At 39.6% G+C, this 23,600-nt stretch overlaps 1 protein-coding gene across 5 annotated transcripts in view; it reads right to left on the bottom strand.

Moving 5' to 3' along the window:
- The window catches only part of sorbs3 (sorbin and SH3 domain containing 3), a 56,137-nt gene that overhangs the window by 16,348 nt on the left and 16,189 nt on the right, over positions 1-23,600 (bottom strand). For all 5 annotated transcript variants that reach the window (XM_017468328.3, XM_017468327.3, XM_017468330.3 and 2 more), the window contains exons 2-11: positions 15,235-15,300; positions 10,442-10,624; positions 9,493-9,565; positions 8,714-8,844; positions 8,120-8,183; positions 6,456-6,479; positions 6,035-6,137; positions 4,754-4,847; positions 269-328; positions 1-82 (exon numbers count right to left, since the gene is read on the bottom strand). The exon at positions 1-82 is cut by the window's left edge and continues 35 nt beyond it. In XM_017468328.3, the coding sequence (XP_017323817.1) occupies positions 1-82; positions 269-328; positions 4,754-4,847; positions 6,035-6,137; positions 6,456-6,479; positions 8,120-8,183; positions 8,714-8,844; positions 9,493-9,565; positions 10,442-10,624; positions 15,235-15,246 (826 nt within the window). In that variant the 5' untranslated portion in view covers positions 15,247-15,300. The remainder of the gene's footprint in view (positions 83-268; positions 329-4,753; positions 4,848-6,034; positions 6,138-6,455; positions 6,480-8,119; positions 8,184-8,713; positions 8,845-9,492; positions 9,566-10,441; positions 10,625-15,234; positions 15,301-23,600) is intronic.

Below are 23,600 nucleotides of genomic sequence, written 5' to 3'. Positions count from 1 at the left end.
TCAGGGACAGCTTCCTCTCCAGGCCACGGATGTCTGAGTCCAGCTCCGCCTCGAAGCGGTTTAGCTCCGACACTAGAGTGGCCTGAAAAAACAAAGCGCACATGTACAGAGTAACAAATTTAAGCATGACAGGAGAACTCTGAGAGTGTAAGGTCACTGAAAAGCAAACAGAAATGAAACAATAAACATGAGTTTCACCTCACCCATCACCAAGAGCTGTTTTTATTTCATCGGTTAAATTTCCATCAAAGTTACTATTCACACGCACCTCTATGGAGGGAGAGTGGGCTCTCTCAGGAGGTTGGCGCACTCTAGGTTGTCTTGGTGACTGTGAAGAAAAAGAAAAAAAGAGTAAAATGTCACTGATTATAGGGAATGGGACAATACAGGTCATGGCTATGTTAAATGGAGAATAAAACTATGAATTAATACATTGCCTTGCATAAGTATTTGCCCCCTTGAACTTTTCTACACTACATGGAGATTGTAGATATTTGTGTATTCACATACAAGTATTCACCGTCCTAAACTCCCAATTCCATGTCCTCTGGGATATGACTCTATCAGCTTTGCACATCTGGATCCTGATGTTTTTGCCTGTTCTTGTTTTGATTTTACCCCTATATTTCGATATTATGGATGATTTTGTGTAGATTCATGACATACTGTATAATCTGAATTAAGTCCATGGGTGTAAAATGTGGAAAATGTGTTATTCGTCAAGTTATGCAGTTATGTGTGTCATGTAATTAATGCATTCCATTCCTATAACTCGCTCCATTCAAACATCCATTACTACTTTTACAGATAATACATTAATACATGTCACAAGATTCTCTGCATTTCTGAGTACAGACCTCTTGAGTCCTTGTGGAATGCCGTGTCTTTTTAAAACGTGCATTCAAGAGCTATTCGGTTATTAGAGCCTGATCATTTTTATGCAATAAAGTTGATAAGATATTCATGTCAAACCTTAAACTCATAAACGTGCTTATAAATGCAACATGTTTGCAATTTCCAATCAACTCGTTAACGCTCCAGGCATACAAGATCAAACGATTTAACTCCATTTGCACCTCATTTGCAGTAAAAGCCCAACAGCTTTCCCTAATCAGTCCTTAAATGCAACATTTAACATTACATTTGAACAATTAACCGTCTGGTAGAATCCACAGCATGCCACAAAAAAAGCTCAAAAGCCAGTGTTAAGACCCTACGTTCCTTTCTCCACACTGTTTGGAAATACCTTGGCATGACGAGAGACGTTCAGAGCCAACTGCAGTCATCCTCGCAATCAAACCAGCTCATAAAGATGATTCCGACTTAAAAAGGCGTCTCAGAGTCAGACCGCGTCTCAGGGAGGAGCAGTCTGGACCGGTGTCTGAGCAAACTAATGGCTGAGCTCGCCGAATGCTTTTGGATCAGACAGGCGGATAACTCGGATAACGGGCCTAATCGTGATCACAAGACAGCTCTGTCTGGTGGAGGCAGAGAACAATGAATCCATTTCTTCCTACTTCTGGAGCGTGACCTGATTAACAAGCAAACTGTGACGAGTCACACACAATGCAACAAATACACTTAACCATTAACGGCTTCTACGTGTCTCTCTCTCTCTCCGTCTCTCACCCCATTGTCATTTTTTTGGTTTGATTTGAAAAGAAAAAAGAAAGCCGTTCCTTTCATTCGGGCAGGATGATGAGCACGGAAGCACGGTGCTTAAGATGGTTCAAGGTTCCTTTGAGAACTATTTCCCAAAGCCCTTGAGCTTTGTAAACAAAAAGCAAAAGAGGAGTGGAACGGTTTGAAAAGCGCTGAATGAAAAGGGAGACCTGCCAATTCTTTCAACTGGAAACAGTTTAATCACATTCACGAGACAGCAGGAACAGGCGAAAGCTGCTCTGATACATTTTTGATTGTGTGCCAACATGCAATGGGAATAATGTGGAAACAATTCTCAGAAAGACCCGGGCGAAGAAAAATAATAACGTTTTAAGACGGGTTGAATCTAACGTACAAAACTTTACAACCATACAAGCATTTCCATGTACACTGTTGATTAGAAAAAGAAAGAAAAGCCCGATATTATGACCGCAACGTGTTTCTTGTCTTTTCCTAAGGGCAAAATCAAGCCCTATTTGGATGGGATTAAGTTTACACTTATTACCAGAGTATCTCTGGGATTTAGTCCCATTCATCAGTCATTCTGAAAGATTACACCATCTTTACCTACTATAAAATCCATCTATCCATCCATCCATCCATCTTCTACCGCTTACTCCTTTTCAGGGTCACGGGGAGCCTGGAGTCTATCCCAGGGAGCATCGGGCACAGGGCGGGGTACACCCTGGACAGGGTGCCAGTCCACCGCAGGGCACAATCACATACACACTCACACACCCATTCATACACTACGGACACTTTGAACATGCCAATCAGCCTACCATGCATGTCTTTGGACTGGGGGAGGAAACCAGAGTACCCGGAGGAAACCCCCACAGCACGGGGAGAACACGCAAACTCCGCACACACATGGCCCGGAAGCACTCAAACCCCGAACCCTGGAGGTGTGAGGCGAACGTGCTAACCACTAAGTCACCGTGCGTCCCTCCTACTATAAAATGACCAGTAGAAATAACCCCAAATAATACAGTATACGATGTATCCCATCCGAACGGACATATTGCTAAATATTCCATTATTGTATGTCCTGTAGAAATAAAAATACACTCCAGGAAACACTCTTTTCATCATCTACTGCCCAAACCAAACCAAAACCAAATATTGGCCAAGATTAAAAGGCATAACAATAAAGCAGAAGCAAAAGCAACTATTTTCTAGAAACTTGTGTGCCCACCTTTTGCCATTTGGATCCTCACAGTTGTAATATTAACCAATAGCTTTCATTTTTCTTTTCACCATTCTTCTAGATTGTAGATGTGTGTATTATTTACTGATCGAATCTGTTTTGCATTTCATCCCAGCGGTATTTTCCTCGTTGACTGCCGTTGCCTTTCAATTTCCCTTCTTGGGTGCATCTGTTCTATCCACTTGAATGCACGTCAGTTGTCGTTTTTTTTATTATGACTTACAAATAAACGTGACTCATGTCTATATATATATTTTTTTAATTTAATTAATGTAGGAATATTCAAACCTTACATGCAAAAAAAGTAGGCTGTAGATTATCATTCCAACCAAACAGGTAGAATGAGACACTGGTTTCATTATTTGGTCTTTCATTCCGTAAGGTTTCTGTTCAGAGCATTTACGCAAAGATTTCATATGACGATCTCACTCTTGTGCTATTATCTACAGAAATGACGTGACACAATGTTGACGTTTTGCAATAGGGCAAAAACCATTGAAGTTCAGTTAGCTGTCAATGCCAAGTATATTTACAATGCAATGTTAGTCATGCTGAGACTTTACTAACACATATGAGGAAAATGTTCATACGTCCAACATTTCTGTCTTGTTTTCGCTCTCACTTTTCCGTTCCATGATGGCTAGCTAGATACACTGTTAGCCTTCGTTATTAGCTTTTAAGCTCAGCGCCCGGATATCCCAGCTTACTAACTGTGATTTCACAACGTGCCCATTTGTTCCCATGTCAAGAACACGAATTCAAAGTTCCACTTGAATGCACCATTGGTTCTCAAATAACTGATCGAGTATCAGGTGTGGCTCTAGGCTGAAATGAACCATGTGATGATGTATATGAATGGCTGCTCTGCATCTGAGCTATTGAGTCCCATGACTTTGAACTATTCAGGAGTTCTGCATCGTTATATTTCCTAAGAAACATGGAGAGGTGTGTCTCAAGACCAACGACAACATTTACAAACCTCCGCTAACAGTGTTTAGGCATTTGTAAACGCAGACAAAAACTAATCCTTGAATTAAGTTTCTTTCCTACAGTTTCTCGCTCTCAGTTTTTTTGTGTGTGTGAAAGGGCTGAATCTGAACCCACTCACTGAAATGCCAGCAGTCAGCAACAAAACGCTGCTTTCAACATGCTGACCCAAGCAATGCGTTACAAAGTTGCACTGAAAATGGCTATCTGAAGAACAGCATATTAGAACTGGGATTGTTTACAGAAGCTCTTTGCTATGTTGAAGTTCATACCTTTTAATAAAACTCTTGATGTTATGTACTCTAGTTGCTAATGGTTTTGGGGAGTTTAAGGGATTAAAAGAGTTCTTCTGTGTTTTTCCACATGATTTTTGACAAACATGTACCTCCACACATTTTCCAAAACTGGTCAAGAAACACAACACCTGTTTACTCGGTGGTCATCTGGAAAGTAACCACAATTTTTTTTGTGTGTGTGTGTGTGTGTTGCGTATGTTGGTGTTGACACAACATAAGGACAACTTTACATAAACTTTCTCTCATAAACTGTCTATTTGAGTCCTGTTGCTAGAATCGAATATGTGCAGCTTTTATTTTGTTTTTTCAAACTTTCGTACAAGGAAAAGTGTCAAAAGAATTACTTTTATTTTATTCAAACATATTCTACAAATGCAATGAATAGAGATTAGGTTTAAAAATGGAGTTCCATTTATTAAGAAGAAGCCCATGAAGTGGAGTGAGTTTGGTAATACTGTATATAGTAAGTCCAACAGACAATAATGACAAGTACTTGAAAATCTACTACTTGTATGAACTGAATTCAGTCTGGATGATTTGCTTTCATTTCTTTGCATAAATGCTAAAAGCGGATTAATTTCCCCCAAGAAAAGCCTCTTACCTGGACGCGTTCCTCTGCTGTGCCTCCTTGTCCTGGCTCAAAGTCGAAAATGCTCTTCGGCTCTGGAATCTTTACTACATCGCCCAGGTCAGCCCTGAAACACACCCCACCCACCAATACGCACATACTTTATCACATTCCCATTGTCAGAGCCTGCAGCAACGGATCATAACCTGCCTGCAGTCACCTATCTGGTTCTCATATTTTCTCCTCTAGTCTGTTTTTTCTCCTCTAGTCTGTTTTTTTTTCCCCTCTTCACTTATCATGCACTACATTCCCCAAACTGGCCGTTAACTTTTGTGCTTCATAATAGCTTAGCTCAGCATGTGAATAAGGCAGAATTTAAACTTATGTTTGGGTGTTACTTCACGGTAAAGACACTGTTGTGTGTTTCAGCAAGTTCAGACCAGGATGGATGTATGGATGGATGCTCATATACTGCCCGTCAAAAATCTGTACACACTGAGCTTTCCAAAATCGTTAAAATTTTGCTTTGTGGGTTTTTAATAAGTTTATAAGTGAATAAGTAAGGAATGAAACACATCAAACATCCCATTTCACAGTACCACTATGTCCCAAAGTGTTTTATTCCTTTTACACAAAAAATAATTTGTTAACGATCTCATTTTTAAATTGATTAAACGACACAATACAGGAGTGTCATTTTTAAGGTCATTGAACATCCGTGAAACTGCTTAGTTTCTGTTATCATTTACGTTATTACCAGCTGACACTGGAGACTCCTTCCATAAATGTAAAATAAATGAATGCTTCCAAGTTTCCTCATATCAACAATTCTATGTTTTGATTGGTTAAATAACAACTTTTTTTTTTAATGCTTAGATTATGATTAGTGTCCACGGGAACCCTGTGAATGAGCTGTTACTACAGAAATGATAATGTGTACTAAATGTGCTCAGTTTCATGTGTTCATTTAGGGGCAGTAGTGGCTCAGCAGCTCAGGAGGTCCTGTTTGAACCAAGCTTGAACCAAAAATGTGATTTTAGTCCTACTGTATGTACAGTTCCACCCATGCACACAACTACAGTACCATTAGTATGATCCTCATCAGGCCTACATCCATACATTTTGATAAATTGGTAATTGGTAGATGAATATATGATAAAGTGTGTATTTAAAAATAGAATTGTATTGCTATCAAATCTATTGAAATGTCAGGGTCAATGGGAACCTTGAAACAACTAGAGAGTTTAAAATGACGGGAACTAAGTGATAAACTGTATTTGACTAACTAATATGTGCACTGAGATTATCTCTGACCAGTCAGGCAGTGCTCCATGCTGCGTGAGGGTGAAGGGGTCATTTCCAGATCCGCGTCTGTCCTCCTGAGTCGACTCTACAGGTGGAGTGTTATTCGAAGTCCCTGTAACAAAATAAACAAGCTTCAAGCGCACATCATATACAACTTCACCTAATTATACAGTATACTTCACAATTATATTGAGTCGGTTGGGTGTATAATAATGTAGAAATTACTAGCAAACTACACGTTTATTAATAATGTACAAATTATCATGGGCTTAATTCTGCTGCGAGATTAAAGTGTCAGTCTACAGACTTTATGTGGGAATTTTTGAGCTGCTTGTCAAAACATTAAGAAATCAGGTATTGCATAATTCTTGACATGACAAAACATGCTCAAAGGTTGTCGGAATATTTTTTTATAAGACTGATTACTCACTTTCTTGCCAGTCGATTTCTGTCTCTGAGAGAGAAAAGAGAAGAGGAAAGAAAAAAAAAAAGCAAACCGTGTTAAAACTGTTTAAGGATTTAACATCATTCATATTACAACTAGGAGACGTTCACAGAGATTCGAATTTAAAGGACTAGGTGGATAACAAACAAGCAAACAAACTTTTAGGGGTCCCATGTGTTGTATAGCACCTTATGCACTTTAGCAAAGCAAGCTGAAAAACTATTATACTCCTTCCAAAGAGCACCAGAAGAAGGAAAAAGGATATCAGATCTTTCCCAGGTACTTGCAGGAAGTGTTCTGAATGGATGCCTCATGAATGGAGCTTTACTAGACAGCTACAGATTCATGACTTACATGCTATTTACATACTCTACATCCTAAATCAGCGATTGTGAATTTCACTTCTAGAGACAACTGCCCAAAGTGTAAGGCCTCCCCTATTGCCAACATGCCCAGTAAGCCATTAGCTATCCAGCTAATGTTACCCTTGTTAATATACTGTTGACAATGGAGGTGGTGTACACTTCTGCATAGCTCACTTGGTTGGTTAACATCAATTTTTTTTTCTTGCATCAGCTTTGATCTTTTCCCTCTAACTTTAGCTAACTAGCTTTGTTTGTAGTGCTAATACTGGCTAGTATTTGGGAACGGTCAGTCGTGTTAGCTAGCTGATATCATCTAGAGATCAATTTCTCTAATATTAGCTAACTAGTTTGGTTTAGGGATATTCTCTAATATAAGCAAGGACTTGTGAATTTCCATTTGTGATGGCTAGCTAGATTTGACCATTTTCTCTAACTTTAGCTAGCAAGTGTTGCTTGTGGATATTCATTGATAGTAGCATTTGGGGGAATTTCACTTTTTTTTTGACTAGCTAGCTTTGAAAGCTGTTTATTTATTTATTTATTTATTTATTTATTTATTTATTTATTTATTTATTATTATTGCATTGTTTAGGCTGAATTTCTGTTTGTCTGATCTAAATACACCAACATCGGACTTTGTCTCTTAAAGTGCAATGCAGTAAGTGCAAATACATGAATCTGCAATAAATCCTTTCCCAGAATAAAATATTAGGAAACATTCAAATCATTATGGATAAATCAGCTTACTGACAGCAGAGAGCTTAGATCAGCTCATTCAATTAATCAATCGAGTATAAAACAGCATGACGGAATATTTCAGTGCCTTTTGTGAATATCGGCTTTGTAGTGATCTGTGATACACTGAAATGCTGACAGCAGGATTACATAAATCCTGCCTTTGGCGTCAGATGTCAGCAGAAACTGCCAATAGGCTGCTGATCTGGGAACAGTTTCAGTCGTTTCACTTTCTATAAAAGACTATTTTGTGACAAATGCTGGTTCATGCTTAGGAAAGCCTGAGACCTAGTGACCAATGTCAGCAAAGTAAATAATGGATGTATTTGGTGCAGAATTACACTCATTGTTGGTGAAAGTCTATCTGGTTACACTTTCTATGGTTGACTGAACACTTTCACCCAATTTTTCCACGAGAAAAGTGGGTGAGATGCGGGTTCTCCAGTTTCTAAAAAGAACTGCGGATAAAAGCAGAAGAAATCAAAGAAAGGGATTCTCTCGTTGTGTGTGTGTGTGTGTGTGTGTGTGTGTGTGTGTGTGTTTACATACCCTCCGGTTTCTTGTGGATCTGTCGAAACATGCTCCTGTACCAGTCCTTGGGTTTGTTCACACTCTGCAAGAGAAAACAGAATGCAATAGCTGACAAAAATGGATGCCAATTTTCTTGAAGCAAAAGTCAAGATGCTCCATGAATGGATTTAAAAGGTGCGTGTATGGTCAAGCTTTCTCTGAGGAGATGTTTATTTATTTATTTACTTTTTTATTTTTTTCTTTTGGAAGGAGTCTCCAGTGCCAGTGCTTACAGACACATGGACGCTACACTGTGTGTCATACTAAGTTCGAGAGAGAGAAGAGGAGAGAGACTGGTGAGGGAACTACTGTTTATAGCTGCTATAACGTAAGTGATCATGGACGTGCTTTACTAAAATAAAATACATTAAGTGCTGAGATATAAGAGGAATAAATCACTTCAGGACTGCTTTGTGTCAGGTCGCATCACACCACCTTGGTGTTGATTATTTTCCTAAAACGGCATGCCCCCAAGTGTGTTATTCCCTATTTATTTGGTAGCTATAAAGCTGATAAGTCAGTGACACCGTATTGCATCTGTATCTCTACAGAGTATAAATGTACACTACTCACAGATCGGGAAGCGATTGGCATGCCTGTTTCGTCCACAGGGCCGATCCCAGAGAACTTGATCAGCCTCTCCTCTCTGGTGATGGAAGTGCGGGGCAGAGTAGCAGAGCGTGGCCCACCATTAGGTAATCCATCTGCAAGAGACAGAAAACATAGAAAGTATCCTGGATCAAGTTGAACATACTGAACTTCCAAGCTCTTAAACATCTCTTATCGTTATCACTCCAAAGTTCCTATAAGAGCATTCGGATAATGATTTATTCCTCATATACCACAACAACGTGCTACTTTTTAATCCACGTATATAGTCACATTTAATGTTGTGGAACATGTCCTAAACTTCCATGACCTTACGCATCTAATTGGATTAAATTGGACTGGAATGGTAATCAAGCATAATATACTCGAACTCGTATATTACCTGTAGTATTTAAGTAATCTATTCCCTCATCTGTACACAATTTCTCCCCTGACCGACAGATGGCAGTACCACCACTGGGAATAAAATGAACATAGGTTTGCACTCTCATTAACTGTGCCTTAACTTGCTGATATATTCTAGTCACTTTCAGTATTTTTACAGATTCCTATTCTCGTTTTTTTTCTTCTTCTTCTTCTTCTTCTTGCTTCTGCATGACTGTGAAACAATATAAAGTGCACTGTGCAAACAGAACTGATTTGATATTCAACTATTTTAAAAAGCTAGATATTGACAATTAGTATAATGCATTATGCTAACTGACACCCTGTCATATTTTTATTAATATTAACAAAGCACATACCATGTGATTGACCCGGGCCGTAATAGGATCCGAAACTGGGGGTAGGGACTGCACCTCCATTTACCTCTGCAACCTGAGTGAAAAATGATCAGCGTTTAAAGTGGAGCTAACTCAAAACAGCTTAACATAAAGGTATTAGAAATAAGCCTTTGTCAGTTTGTAAAGATTTCTAGACATCAAAAAGGATGTCAATAAAAGATTTCAAAAAGGCAATGTTTTATGTTCACTTTAGGTCCCTGTTTACATCTTTCTGGCCCATAAATTAGCTCCGCCTCCCAGTTTGAACAGATTGATTAGCCTTGTCCATTTTCCTTGGAAGGGGGGGGGGGGGGGTGTTGGTTAGAGGAAAGGGAAGACTTTAAAGGAAAACACTTCAATGCAGATGATGCATATGCAAAAACCCGAGGAGTTGAGAGAGCTGGACTGACTAAAGGACTAAATCCCTATCGCACTGCCTTTTTTAGACAGGGATAAAGTGAGGGCTGAATCCCACTGGCACCATTATCAGCAGGTAGTCAAACGGCATTATGGGTAATGTGAAAACACGTGTCAATGAAAGTGATTTAGACTGAAACTCAGGATTTCGTTACAAAATCTTGGATGACAGTGACGATCACAAGTTCAGGGTGGATTTGTGCTGGAACTTCATCACTCTTGTGCTTCTGAATATGACCACATGGCGGCATCACAGCATTATCTACAAAGTAACGTCTTCAAAAGAAACGAGTCAAAACTCCAACAGGCCATTCAGTTTAAGGCAGAGGTTCTTTTAAATGTTGTCATTACTTTATGAGGTCATTTCCAGAAAATTGCCCAATCTAAAGGAGTCACTGTAAAACAGTATGCTAATCCAGGGCAAAACATCATCCCTTGTAGTTACAGACAATCATAGTGTAATCTGAAAGATGTGCGTGTTCCTAATGTGTGTGGTGTACTGGTGTGGTATTACGTTGTGTTGAGGAGCCGAAGCAGAAGCAGCAGTCCTGTAGTAGGGGGTCGGAGGAGGTGCAGGGAGACCAGGCGAGATCACGACTACTTCCTGGGTCATGTCCGGGGACAGAGTGTTTCCTGGTCGACTTTCGTCTGAGAAAACGATCCGTGAACCATTGAGATGGTCACATACCACCGTGCTCTATGAGGAAGAGAACATTTCATTGTTTTCTTAGCAGAACTAGGCTATGGTGAAATTTTAGGCAAGGATTTGGATTCAATCCACTGATAGAAGAAGCTATCTACAAGCTATCTACTGGAAGAAAAGTGGTTACGCGTTATGGCATGGTTTACTGTTAATTGGTATTAGACCTTTTTGCCACCTAGCAAGCTAGCAAAATATGCTTATATAACTAGATATACTGTATACACAGGCAGCAGGTATAAATGTGTGAGCAGGGCTAAGCTCACCTGTCTTTCAAAGATAAAAAGACATTGTTATAAGCCTTCATTTTTATTTTTTTTTTGTAGAACGTACAAAAGCAACACCACTGGTTCTAAGAAAAATACAGAAAAATACCCCAATGAGGCTGGGGCTGATTTCTTTCTAACCAAGACTGTAGAGTCGCGCAATCTATCATTGATGTCAGGTCATGTCAGGTGATTACTCACCCCCTAGATTTGATCTCTATTTGATGCATTCATAAAACGTAAGGCCCATGATTGAAAAGACTCATGCAAAATACAGACTTGCATGTAATAAATGCAAATGAGGTGGATTATTTACTCTATCACCTATTTTTTCCCCCAGAATGCTTTCGCAGGAGAAACTACTAGTAGGTAGACTAAGCACACACTGTCCAATGTTAGTTGGATTACAAATTACACAAAAGGACAGATAACTGAATCGTGAGTTTAGCGCTTTTTTTTTTTTGTTGCTTTGAAGAAAAAGGTTATAACATCTGGTATTCTGAGGAAAGACGGCATGAAGCCAGCAGGACATTAAAGACTTGAAACAATATCGTTAGTGTGTGTAATAGTTTAACCCAAATAAATGAATTATTCTTTCATCAGTGAGATCTTGTGATAAAGTGTATTGTACAACAGTAATAGTTTACTGGTCCAGCTATTAATATATAATAGATTGTAGCGTCCCATCTAATATCACAACCAGTTATGACTGGATATATACAGTATAAATAGAACTAATTCCGATGGATTGTGCATTATGGTAAGGAAATATTAGTCCAATTTGTCCCAAACTGGTGCTGCTGCAATATGTGTGACAGATGTGTTAACTGTTCTTAGCTTGTTTATTCATTGGCTTGGCAAAAATAATCAGGACCACAATTTGATTTCACTTCCTTTTCCACCGCCAATTTATTTTGCCATCAGACATAATAAGGAGCAGTTTACTTAATCCATTCTTCGCCAGTCCAATCAGCACGATCTGATGAATTCCAGAGACACTTCAAATGGTCAGGATATTCAAAGTATGTGGAAATTTAAAATGAAAGCACAACTTTGGCTGAAGCTCTATTATGTATTAGTGGCAGGGATTACTATGTTGCACAGGGTACACACACCTCCAAACGTCTTGTGGTGTTCCCCAAAGGTCAATTTTGGGTCCTTTGTCATTTAACTTATAAATGCTGCCATTAGCTGGTGTAATTAATAGATATAATATCTCCTTCCATCCGTATGCAGATGACACACAACTCTATCACTCACTTTTGTTGCCCCCGTCCCAACTTTTTTGAGACGTTTTTATTTCTTAAAACGGCACATTTCCTCAGTTGAAACATTTGATATGTTTTCTATGTTCTATCGTGAATAACATACAGGTTTATGAGATTTGCAAATCATTGCATTCTGTTTTTATTGACATTTTACACAGCGTCCCAACTTTCTTGGGCTTGTATTTCATTTTATTTCTTACCACTGATTTTATTTTCCTGTATCTACTGTACGTCTTCTCTAGAGACTGACAATGATGTTAGCATATGATAAATGACAACAGAAGTGGACAGCAGAATTGAAAAAGAAACCAGATGCAGAGGCTATTTTTGATGGATGTGTTTATGTTCTTTTAATGGTTGGGTTGGGCACGAACATGAGTCACCAGCTTGCTCTAGGTGAAGCCCATATTCCTAAATATTGAGGGAAATGAACGTTTTACCATCAGAAATGTGCATGCATCACGGTGACCTTGTTTCCCATACAAAGGTTGAGGAAAAGAATAAAAAGGTGTCTTGCTTTTCCAATAGATTTTTTTTTTTTTCGGGCTACTTTCAGGTCTTTTGTGGTTTATGATATATAGCTCACTGGTTAAGATGTTGGACTACTGATTGGCAGGTTGTGCGTTAAAACCCCAGCACCGCTAAGCTGCCACTGCTGGGCCCTTGAGCAAGGCCCATAACCCTGGACTGCTCAGTTGTGTGAGAATGAGATAAAGGTAAGTTTCTCTGGATAAGGCCGTCTGCCAAATGTATGTTCGACTGGGAATTTACGTGACACTTGGCAACCCTGGTTAATAGCAACAGGATCACCTGTATCATCTAAACTTCTTAACTTTCTATTACAGGGTTATACACTCTATAGTATCCTATAGCAAGTCAAATGTGATAGGTCCATGTGTCTTGAGGTCATTTTGTTGGCGTCGTGATTAATGTTGTCCCGCACCACCAAAATCTACTGTATGCTCATGAGCTGTACAGCACCTTGTAATAGATTAGAAATAGAAGAACGGTCTTGTCTATCCCCCATTGACCCTCATTACGTAGGTATAAAAGGGAAAGAGGAGTCATTCTAATCTATTTAAATGGAGTGTATTGGGAGGAGCTCGCCCTCCCTCAGTGCCATCTATCTTGCAGCGCTAGGATAAAGACCCCATTGTACCCATGTCCTTGGGGGCCAGAATAGGAAAAGCTCATTACTATCCTCTCAGAAGCTTGACTCATTCAGTTCTCCCTTGAGATATCTGCTCTGAGCAGCGGGGTCAACAAAAGGTCAATGTCGATCATTAGAATCCAGGAAGAGCACCAACTTTCCCCTGTCATTACAGGCCTGTATGTCTACCAATTTTGGTTTCACATCCCTTCATGTTTTTTTTTTTGTGTGTGTTGACTAAAGGTCCAGTCCTTCTCCTCTCTCATTTTCTCCACGGCTTCTCCTTTTGCCCGTCACATACTCTCTTTCTATTCCTTGACTTGATTTGCACACGCTCCTTTTTCTCACTTTGGAACTACAGAGGTCATGGGAAGATCCCCGCTCTCTCACAGATGGTGAAATCGCATCTTGCTAAATCACGGACATGCTTTTGTGAGTCAGGGGACCAGTGACGAAGGCTTTTTCACAAACATCCAAAGCGCAGTCAATAAATAGTCCCGCTCTCTTTTTCACAGTTTACAGTCTTGTGGTGTTTGGGTATTAGTCTTTCCTAAGGCATCTTGCAGAGTGCTGATGAATAGTCTAGACATTAGCAACTTTCGAAGGCAGTCAAGCGCAAAGCATTTCCAGAAGAACACTGAGTAACACCTTGTGTTTTCTTACACTTTAAAAATGCTTTCAAGTGTGTGAAGTGATCTAGATAACTTGGAATTCCATGCACCCTACTGGGAGAAAGTCATTTATGTAGTGAATAAAACACTTGGGGGGCCATGCTATTACAGGAAAATACTCAACGATGGGGTGGTGTGAAGTGGAGTTACTGTTACCACCACAAAGTTGATTATTTTCCAACAACAGCACATCCTGAAGTGATTTCCATCCATTCGTTTTCTGTACCGCTTATTCTACACAGGGTCACGGGGAACCTGGAGCTTAACCCGGGGGACTTGGGGCACAAGGCGGGGGCCTGGACTCGGTGCCATCCCAGGGCACAAATGAATACACACACGGGACTTGAACCCCCAACACCAAAGGTGCGAGGCAAAAGTGCAACCCCCCCTCCCCACACACATACACACACATACACACACACCCTGCCCAAAGTTATTTATTCCTCTTCCTTATTCCTGCAACTTAGTTCCTCTTATCTCTTATATTATAGCAGCTATAAACATTCTTTCCCTCACCAGCCTCACTCTTTTTTTCTCTCCCTTACAGTTAATAAAACAAAAACACCACAGTATGTCACGTTACTGAGTAACCTCCTTGCTTTAGACTTTCCCTTGGCTTAAAACTTAGTTCCAGCTTCACCTCAGCCTGTTACACAGCGCACACTCTGAAGACCTTCCAAAAATGCTAAATAACCCTCTCTTCACAGAAAACGTCGCCATATCAACAATCCCTCACGTTTTAAATCTGTTTATGTATAGCGTCCACCACATTCCCTGTGTACGTTTTTACTACAGAAAGGATCGTGTATTAGAAGGAGCGCATTCGTATAAACCTTGCAGCTGGAACTATTCTCAGAGCTGCTGGTATAGAAAACACTTTCTGAGAATGTAACATAGCTGGGTATAAATTTCATTTATAAATGTAATACATCGTAACTCGGAATTTTTGTACCTACTAGTACCAGAAGGTTATGATTTTCAATCCCAAACACTTGGAAGAATTCCAGTTTTTGAGGTATTACCATGGTGTCAGACATTCACACACAGTTATTTAAACATGCCAGTTTTGGAGAGTACCGTGTAAGCTCACAAGTCATATGCATTTACAACATGTCCATCATCACAAGACTATATGACTGGATGTTCTGATATGGTTAGGCAGAACTGGGGTTTATACTTTTTATGACTCCGCATTGCTGTCTTTATGCTTGCTGTATAAATCCACAATACAGCGTGATGTGTGTTTTCCTACCTGAGGCTGCATGTCATCTGTGGGGTTTCCAGTCCTTTTCTTTTAGGAATAACTCGGATTCACTGTCTGGGAAAACAAGATTATGAAAACAATATTAGCATGCAAGTGTTCACTTTTAAATAGCTATATCCGTCATTCTTTTGGATAGATTATTGCTATTATTGTTGACACGCTTCCATTCACATGGATGCTGCTTAGACAGTTTTAGACAGTTCGTACCCCTGAAAACAGTCCCATTTATAAGGCAGCATCAAGACAGGTGACTTCTAAGATGTCTTATTTGATACAAATATGATGACATTGCATGTAAACTTCTTCAGTTAAGACAATCCCATTCTGTTTACTGGACAGGGCTTCCATAAAAGTTGCTATAATAAAGAAGCTCCATAAATGCTTCCTAACAATGACTGATAATAAATGTAATGCTTTTTTTTATATTCGAATAATATTGGAAATACGAATAAAATTGTCAACAAGAGCAAGCGAGAACAAAGAGATATTTGAATATAGGAACTCTCCCAACAAAATTCCAAGGAAAACTCTAAAAAGGCTTAATAATAACTTTATAATTAACTAACACCACAGTGTATGAGGTAACTTTAATGACATTAATCACGTTGTCCTGTGGGAGTTTCATTCCCGGAAATATTCACTCCTCTGTTAGTCAAGAGACACATGCTGTGACCTCGGACAGAGAAATAAGTGAAAAGCGTGAAAAGTGGACAGGATAGAACTCAAAATGAGTAGTGATTTCTCCAATAAAAAGAGGACCATTATGTATTTGTACCACTTGTTCACTTCATTTCCGAATTTCACAGGTTTCCTAGCGCACCCCAATCACTTCCCCTTGAGGCAATAATGATGTCATGAACTGTACTCATTTTGGTTTAGGTCCTAATACATTACTAAAAGGAAATGAACAAAGGGAACTTTTTATTTATCTGTACTTTCCTTGTAGAAAAGAAATGTTCAACGTAATACATTTTCATACATCATAAATCACATATTTGCAAAGTCACAAAGGGACATCTTACCGTCACACAGCTTCAATGAGTCTACAATCGGATTTCCTTTAAACAAATCTAAACTTAAACAGACGTGACGGCAAGAGTGAGGGTGAACGAGAATGACAATCTGGTACGTTTACTCTGTGACAGGTTGCGATTAGCATTTAGCTAGTTTGTATCATCATCATCATCATCTTCATCATCGCCATGTTAACATGCTAGCTAACATTTGAGAGATTCGTAACATAGTTGCTGTTAGTTAGCCTTAGCTAAATATTTTCATTCGAGGCACTGATTTGCTTGTAGTTGTACTGCAAGTATATGTAAGATTTTCAACTTTCAAACAAGGATGAGGTGAGCTAGTTGATATATTCATTGATACATTGAGTTTGTTATGGCATTACAGTGGACGGTTTCACTCGCTAAGTGGCAGAGTATGGCTTCTTCCACATGCAAATTAAACCTTGACACAACTAAAGATATTACATCCTGCTCTTACCTGTGGATTTATGATCTTAAGTAAAGATCCCCAATCTCATGTGGAACAAGTTAAGCATGCTGGGCGTTAAGTATGCCCAGACTTCACTTGCTGAGGATTTAAGAAAGACGGCAAGCATGTCATTGTCTCGTCCAAAATGTGTATCTTAATCTATGCCTGCAATTCTAGTCTGCAAAGACTTCTCAATTCCCAATATTTAAGCTAGCTACTCGAAAACCGACACATTGAAGCACTCCAATGCAACACACCACTCCAGTGCAAAACTTGGTCCAGCCTACCACTGGAAATAAAAAGATGTAGGAAATCTAATGGTCATTTCCTTGTTACTGGAGCAAGACAGACAGCATTTGTCCCCTTTTAGATCCTGAACATCTCACCAGTAGAGGGGAGACTATGTGTAGTAGATGGTCTTTAAATTCACAATGCTATTACCAACCCTGTGAGCTCCCACTCCAAATCTCCTATTAGCCCCTGCTACAGTTTGTGCCCTGGAGCGAGGGTGGAGGGTTTGCCACACTACTGTCACCATGCACATTGTCTCTAAAAAAAAACCCCTAAACATTCTGTCGCAGTTAGACACCTAACAACTTTTCCATCACTGAATCATTCTAAATGGGACCAATGAGTCATATATGGTGTGTTGATACCCTCTAAATATTTTCCCAGGAGATGGTTTCAGTACATCAGTAGTGGATGGGTTGCCTCGTACTGTTCATTCAGCAGTCTGGTGTGCATGTGCAGTTTATTACTGGGCTTAACAGTAGCGAAAGGATACAGAAGTTCTTCTTGGTTCAAAGCTTTAGTGACAAACAAGGAGTTCCAGTGTTAGAGACTGAAATATCTTCTTTTTCAGTAAGGGATACGTTTGCAAAGTTCCAAAGGAAGCAGGTCAGCAGTGGTTTTACTCCCACTACTTTCTTTTTCCCAAGAAGTAAAGCATGCTAAATCACACCAAGCTGTAATCTGTTTTTATGATTGTTCAGAGCGATACATACAGTCATTTTAAAGCCTGTCATTGCTCCACAGGCAAATTTCTGTCCTGTGCAGAATGTTCTGAAGGTTGTACAGCTACCAATTTGGAAGTAGTCCCATTTGGCCTTAATAGTAGAGACAGTCATTAATAGGTATCTGCTTTGTGTCTGCCATGATGTTGCATCATTAGTGGAATCGCTTGCAGATCTCAATTGGTGGAGAAACCCAGCTGGTCTGCTTATATCCTAGTAGGAGTAGTGTCATAGGGGATAATGGTCTCTCACAGGCTGTTTGAGTGTTTGAAACACTTTCTACTCTTTCTCCAAGACTGGTCAGCATGAACAATCCAATGATAATAGTCTACATCAATGGTTTCTCCCTTTCCCCCTTATGGAAAGCAATGAAGCAATGGCTGTGGCTGTACTAGTTTAACAATGGCCAAATAAGCTGCGCTGTGGAAAGCCTTGTGCTTCCCTTTCACCAAAGGGAACACAGCTTGTCTCTTCGTATAATTGCCCCACAGTGGCCAGGGAAATGTTGGTTGGTGGAGATAATTGAGCTCATATCAGTGAAGCCCTGATCACTGCTTTGAAAGTTAAAGTGGTACATCTTAGAACACCACTGTCTGTATATGTATGATTGACCACATTGAGGCATTGTGCTACCATGCATGAGCGCCAGTTAATCTACCCCTTTTACCTCTGATACGACCCATAAGTATGTTGTCTCCCAATACATTTTTGTTGTGTAAAAGCCAAGCACGCAGGACGTAAAAGACGTGCATTTTCCCATGGTAGTGGTGACTTTGGCTTTGCGCCGACTTTATATAGGTGAACTTTGACCTGTGTATATGTGAATCCCAATTAGGAGTGCTGCGGCCTCTGGTCAGTAAAAGTGCAGGGTAGAATATGCTGTTTATCATTTACAAACACTAGGGTGTTTGTATTGAAATTCTGTTTTCGTCTCCGTCTACTAAGATTTTCATGTTAACAATGTTGCCAGCTTTGAATATGTGAAGACAAGTTCAGAAGAACGGTTCAGACAAACCAATCAAATGTTTTGGAAACAGAGGCAAAAAGTTGCTTTTTATTAAAAAGAGCAAAAAAAAAAAAGACTACTTGAGTAAGCGAGTAAGCATACCTCTGTACATGGTTCATGTTACTGTGAGGTTTCTTCCTGATGGAGCTTTCCGTTGAGGTCAGTTCAGCTCTGGCCGCTCAGAGACTGGATAGAGACGTGTTTTTCATGTGGCCTGCCATACTTGGCATTACAGACTCTAATGACTGTGGTCAGTTTCCTGAATCGAGTCTTTGCTGCTGCATACCCTGAGGCACAGGGAATGTAGTGATGATTGCCCTTTTCCCTATCTGTCATGACTCATCGGCTTGAATGGGCCTTGTTACATAACAAGGAAACAAGCTGTTTGCTCTGTGTGTGTTGTGCATACACCAGCATGCTTCACAACATGGTTATAGTGTCTGTGCATGATGCCGGCCTCTCTGTTAGGGGTGTAATTCAATGCCACTATCTGTATTAGTTTCAGTATTTGTATAGTGCTCCACCTGTATATGGATTCGAACATGTCTGAAACCGGAATGCTCCATAGACGCGGGAAAAGTGTTTGTGTGTTGGGTGTGTTGGGGGGACGATGACGACATAGAGCTAGAAATGGCAGCAATGTCTGTGAATTCTGGTTCTGACAGTTCCTCAACCTCAGCTACATCACTCAAGTTCTTCATTCATCTCAACCAGAGATGCACACAGGGTTGTTTAGTTACTTCTCTCGACCATACTATAAACAAACTCATATTTAATTAGTAATTAGTAACCTAATTTAACCTGACCAGGCATTTACTAAGGATGCTGTAAATGCATCGTGCAGCACCACATGTCCGTGTTAAAGAACGTGGATTTTGTTTGTCTTACAAGCTTATCATATCTGATAGCTCGCTCATGCCCGCATGCAAGTAGAAACTTCTATCTTGCGTCTCAACTGGATACCCAGTGAAGCTTTATCTAGAATATGTTATCTTACCTAGAATATGTTATCTGTTGTGAATAACGTATTCGTATCCACTTACATTCCTACTTGCATCTCTCTGTGCCTAGGCCTCCTCAGTGCCAACCACTGACCATATATACTGTACATATGGTTGTGTGTGGGAGTTGTTCAGTTTGTGTTGTGTACTTTGGAAAGTACCCCTCATTCCAGACTCATATTTCACAAGACCAGCTCTGCCTCTATCCTAAACATTACCAAAAGTAGTCAGTAATACCCACAATGTAAATCACATAACTACGTCAAAACCTAGTAGTTAATATTCACGAATTTCATTCTGCAGAGGCAGAAACAAGCACCTTTATTACTTCCAATCCCACGACAATTACTTCTTTCAGGACAATCTTTTTTTGCTAGTCAATGTAATTCAGCGTGCAAAAGGGCGACTGAAATGAGCTCATGGTTTCAGACACTGTAGCTATTCATGCTGAAACAAAACTGTTTATCATAAATAAATATGTGTATGTCAATGAAGATGAATGAGATTGGTGTAGTCGTATATCAAGACAGATCTACTTAATTCCTTGCATTTCAAGGCTAATCCTGACTGCTTAAACCGGGATTTAAGACAAAAAAGGACATGAGTGTACATGGGTTTGTGTCTGTGTCACATAATAATATAAGATCCTCCTATCCTTTGCAATTACCTCCTGTTCTTCCTGTCAGAGCTGCGTCTTTAAGATGGAAACCACAATTTTGGCACCATTAAGCAACAAAATAACAGCAGTACTGCACTCCAAGCCCTAAAAAGCCATATAAAGCCAATAAAGCTGTTTGGCCTGGACTGAGGCATGCCTGGCTTCCTCAGGCCTCTATTACCTAAATGGGTACCGAGAGAAAGAAAGAGAGGGAGAGAAAGAAAGCGTACACAGCAGGAAAAACTCAAACGTGCAACCAAGATTAAGAGAGACAGAGTAGAAAGTCAACCTAATACGGTCAAGCTTCTTCCTGATAGCCAGGCCATAAAACTGCTCAAATAACTATGCAGAACATGACAAGGCTTTAGGAGTGTTTATTCTCAGCACATGGTTATAGCACGTAGACTTCCACCTATAGCCCAGGAAAGGATGCTTTTGGTCCTAGGGTTTGTCAATCAGCTTCTTTATTCCAAACATTGCCATTAAAGTTCTCTCAATAGTGGCGATCCAGGGCTGACAATCTTTTGTGATGCGTTTGAATTTTGAATAATGATGAGAATTCAGGCTAATCTGACCAATAAATAAAGCAATAAACAAAACACCACTCTTTATTGCTGTATTTTATCATGATCTGAAAATCTCCAATACAATCCATTACAGTGTCTCTACATGTGTCTCATGTAGAGAAAGATTTGGCTTAAAAAACACTTCCTTTAAGTGTCAGTGCTCTTAAATGGAAAGCTATTATTACATCCCAAGGCTGATCAACTGGTCACTTTTGGGCCTTGAGCAAGGTCTATAATTCTACCTTAATCCGGTTTTATACTACAACTTCAGTCTTTTTAACGTGATCATTTTTCACACTGATCCTAATAAAATGATCCTAATAAAATCTTGGCCGAATTCTATAGCAGACCGCACGATAACATTTGTTCTCCATGTCAGATTTTACAATGAAGATCTTTGAATGATAGATTCATTAAAAATCCCTACGTTCTGTTTACGCCATCAATCCAGGCTCAGTTGCAGAAACAGAAACGAAGTGAGCGGAAAGTAATAAGGATATTTTTCCGACCGTTGTTTTTGTTTGGCTTTCACCATTGCCGCTGCCGGTTTTGTAGCCGTCACGAGTTTCGTATAATCCTTTGCCATCCTCCTATTGGTGGGTTTAGACGAACATCATAGCAGCAGTCAGACTTTAAGCAGTCAGTCAACATTAAGCTGAAAATCATACAATTTAAAACTGCCTTTACTTGGCAGATTGCTTCACTTAAGAATACAACCAAAATGTATTCCACTTCCTCTTAGCTATCAAGGGCGTATTATTTAAACCCAAGATGAATCAAAAATTGTAGCTGCTTTTAGAAAAGCCCTAAAATGAATTAGAAGTATTTTGAATAGCACGTTTGCACCATCTTAGTATTAACTCAGTTACTCTGGTCTTCTATGTCTTATGTGTTACTGCTTTCAGAAAATACAGCGACAGAAAGGTTAGCAATTGAAATGAATGTAATAGAGCTTGAAAAATTCTGAACCTTTAGCCCTGTCTGTATCTCTCATGTCTACAGAGGACAAGCAGATCAGGATGTTCTTATATACAGAATCATCTAAGCCTTTTGGCTTCTGTTTATCCAGCAGGCCCTACATGGACTTCAGGACAAGAGTCGTTTCCTGGCCTGATGTTGAGCATGGAGTATCGGAATGTCGCATAGCCGGTACAGTAAACTTGGCAATGACATCAGACACGTTTCTCAGAACTCATGGCTACTTGTTTGCTCTGCACTTTTGGAGAGCATCTTTGAGCTTTTACAATGGGCACATTATTTAGTTCTGCCATTCTATGCATCAGATTGGGATCATGTTGACGATCTGGTGTGCATCCTGGGAAATCACCTTCTATATGATTAATATTAGATATGACATTATTAGATTGTATTGTTATGAGATTAAAACACAGCTCCTTCAGTCACTTTGAGGTAAACATCCAGAACCTCAACCTCAGCAGCTAAGTTTCTAGTCGCCAGAAAGTTTTCCAGGGATCTGAGCTGGGCCTATAACCAACTGCTCAATTAAATACATCAAGTTGCTTTGAAGAAAAACATCTTCAGAATGAATACATAATGTATAAACCCAAACTAGCAAAAATGTCTGGACCTCCACTGACTCCCGTATGGTCCTTTTAGTATTCCCCCAAATCTATCCCATGCATTCACCCTCTCAACCATCCAGCCATCCTTCCCTCCATCCATCCATCATTCTAATCTAATCAAGCTTTCATCCTTATACAAGCAAACAGGATGTCTGTTGTTTGTTAAATGAATTGTTTTCTAAGCCTAATAGGTGTTTCGGCTGTTTTATAGACTGCTAGGTTCCGGCTCTGACATCTATCTGAGGCTAATGTCGAAGAGCGGCAGACCTGCATACCAGCTGCATGGGGTAGCAGACAGGTTAGACTGAGATAATGTATTTAGCTAATGAAGGGGAGGCCTAAGGGGTGGAGAATATAATTACTTCCATATGCCATATATACCACAATGCATGCCGTACTCATGTTTATCAGGTTATTTTTAAGTTCATCCATATCATTTTCAGTGCACGGTACTGTAGAACTGTTCTAGTTGGTCTTCCTTATTAACTGGCAGGCCTACATATATAATCATTATAAGCTCAAACGGTAAGCTTATACAGGAAATGAAGATAATTTCATCAAAGCTAGCATACTGCTACAAAATATTGGTTTAGTTGAATATTATACAAATTATACAGGCAACTGTATACTATCCAACAGGATCCCATTATTGCATGTTTATAGGATGTCATCTCAATAAAGTTGTATGAAAAGCTGTTTTGGCTTTTGGTTAAGATCATGTTGTAAGTAGTTGAGATCAAAGTTGTATGGAAAGCTGTAACTGTTTAGGATCACAGCTGGGTTTCTCATAAATGAGGCTGCTTTCTGTACAACCTAATTTAGCTTTACAATGAAATTGCTCTGTCTTGTACGTAATCCCTAATTTCTGTAATTCTGTATAATATAAAAAGGATGAGTTCTTTTTTAGAATGCAAATGGACATTAAATTATGTCATCTAACAAGCAATTCTTCTGTTCACGGATATATTTCCTGCCAGTTTTGGGATAATGCACCCATAATAGGTTCCAGTCAACTTAATTCTAGGCTTCAAACCAATAGTAC

This window comes from Ictalurus punctatus, chromosome 5 (genome assembly GCF_001660625.3).
Source record: "Ictalurus punctatus breed USDA103 chromosome 5, Coco_2.0, whole genome shotgun sequence".
NCBI classification, from domain to species: Eukaryota; Metazoa; Chordata; class Actinopteri; order Siluriformes; family Ictaluridae; genus Ictalurus; species Ictalurus punctatus.
This window is presented reverse-complemented; position numbering and strand designations above follow the sequence as displayed.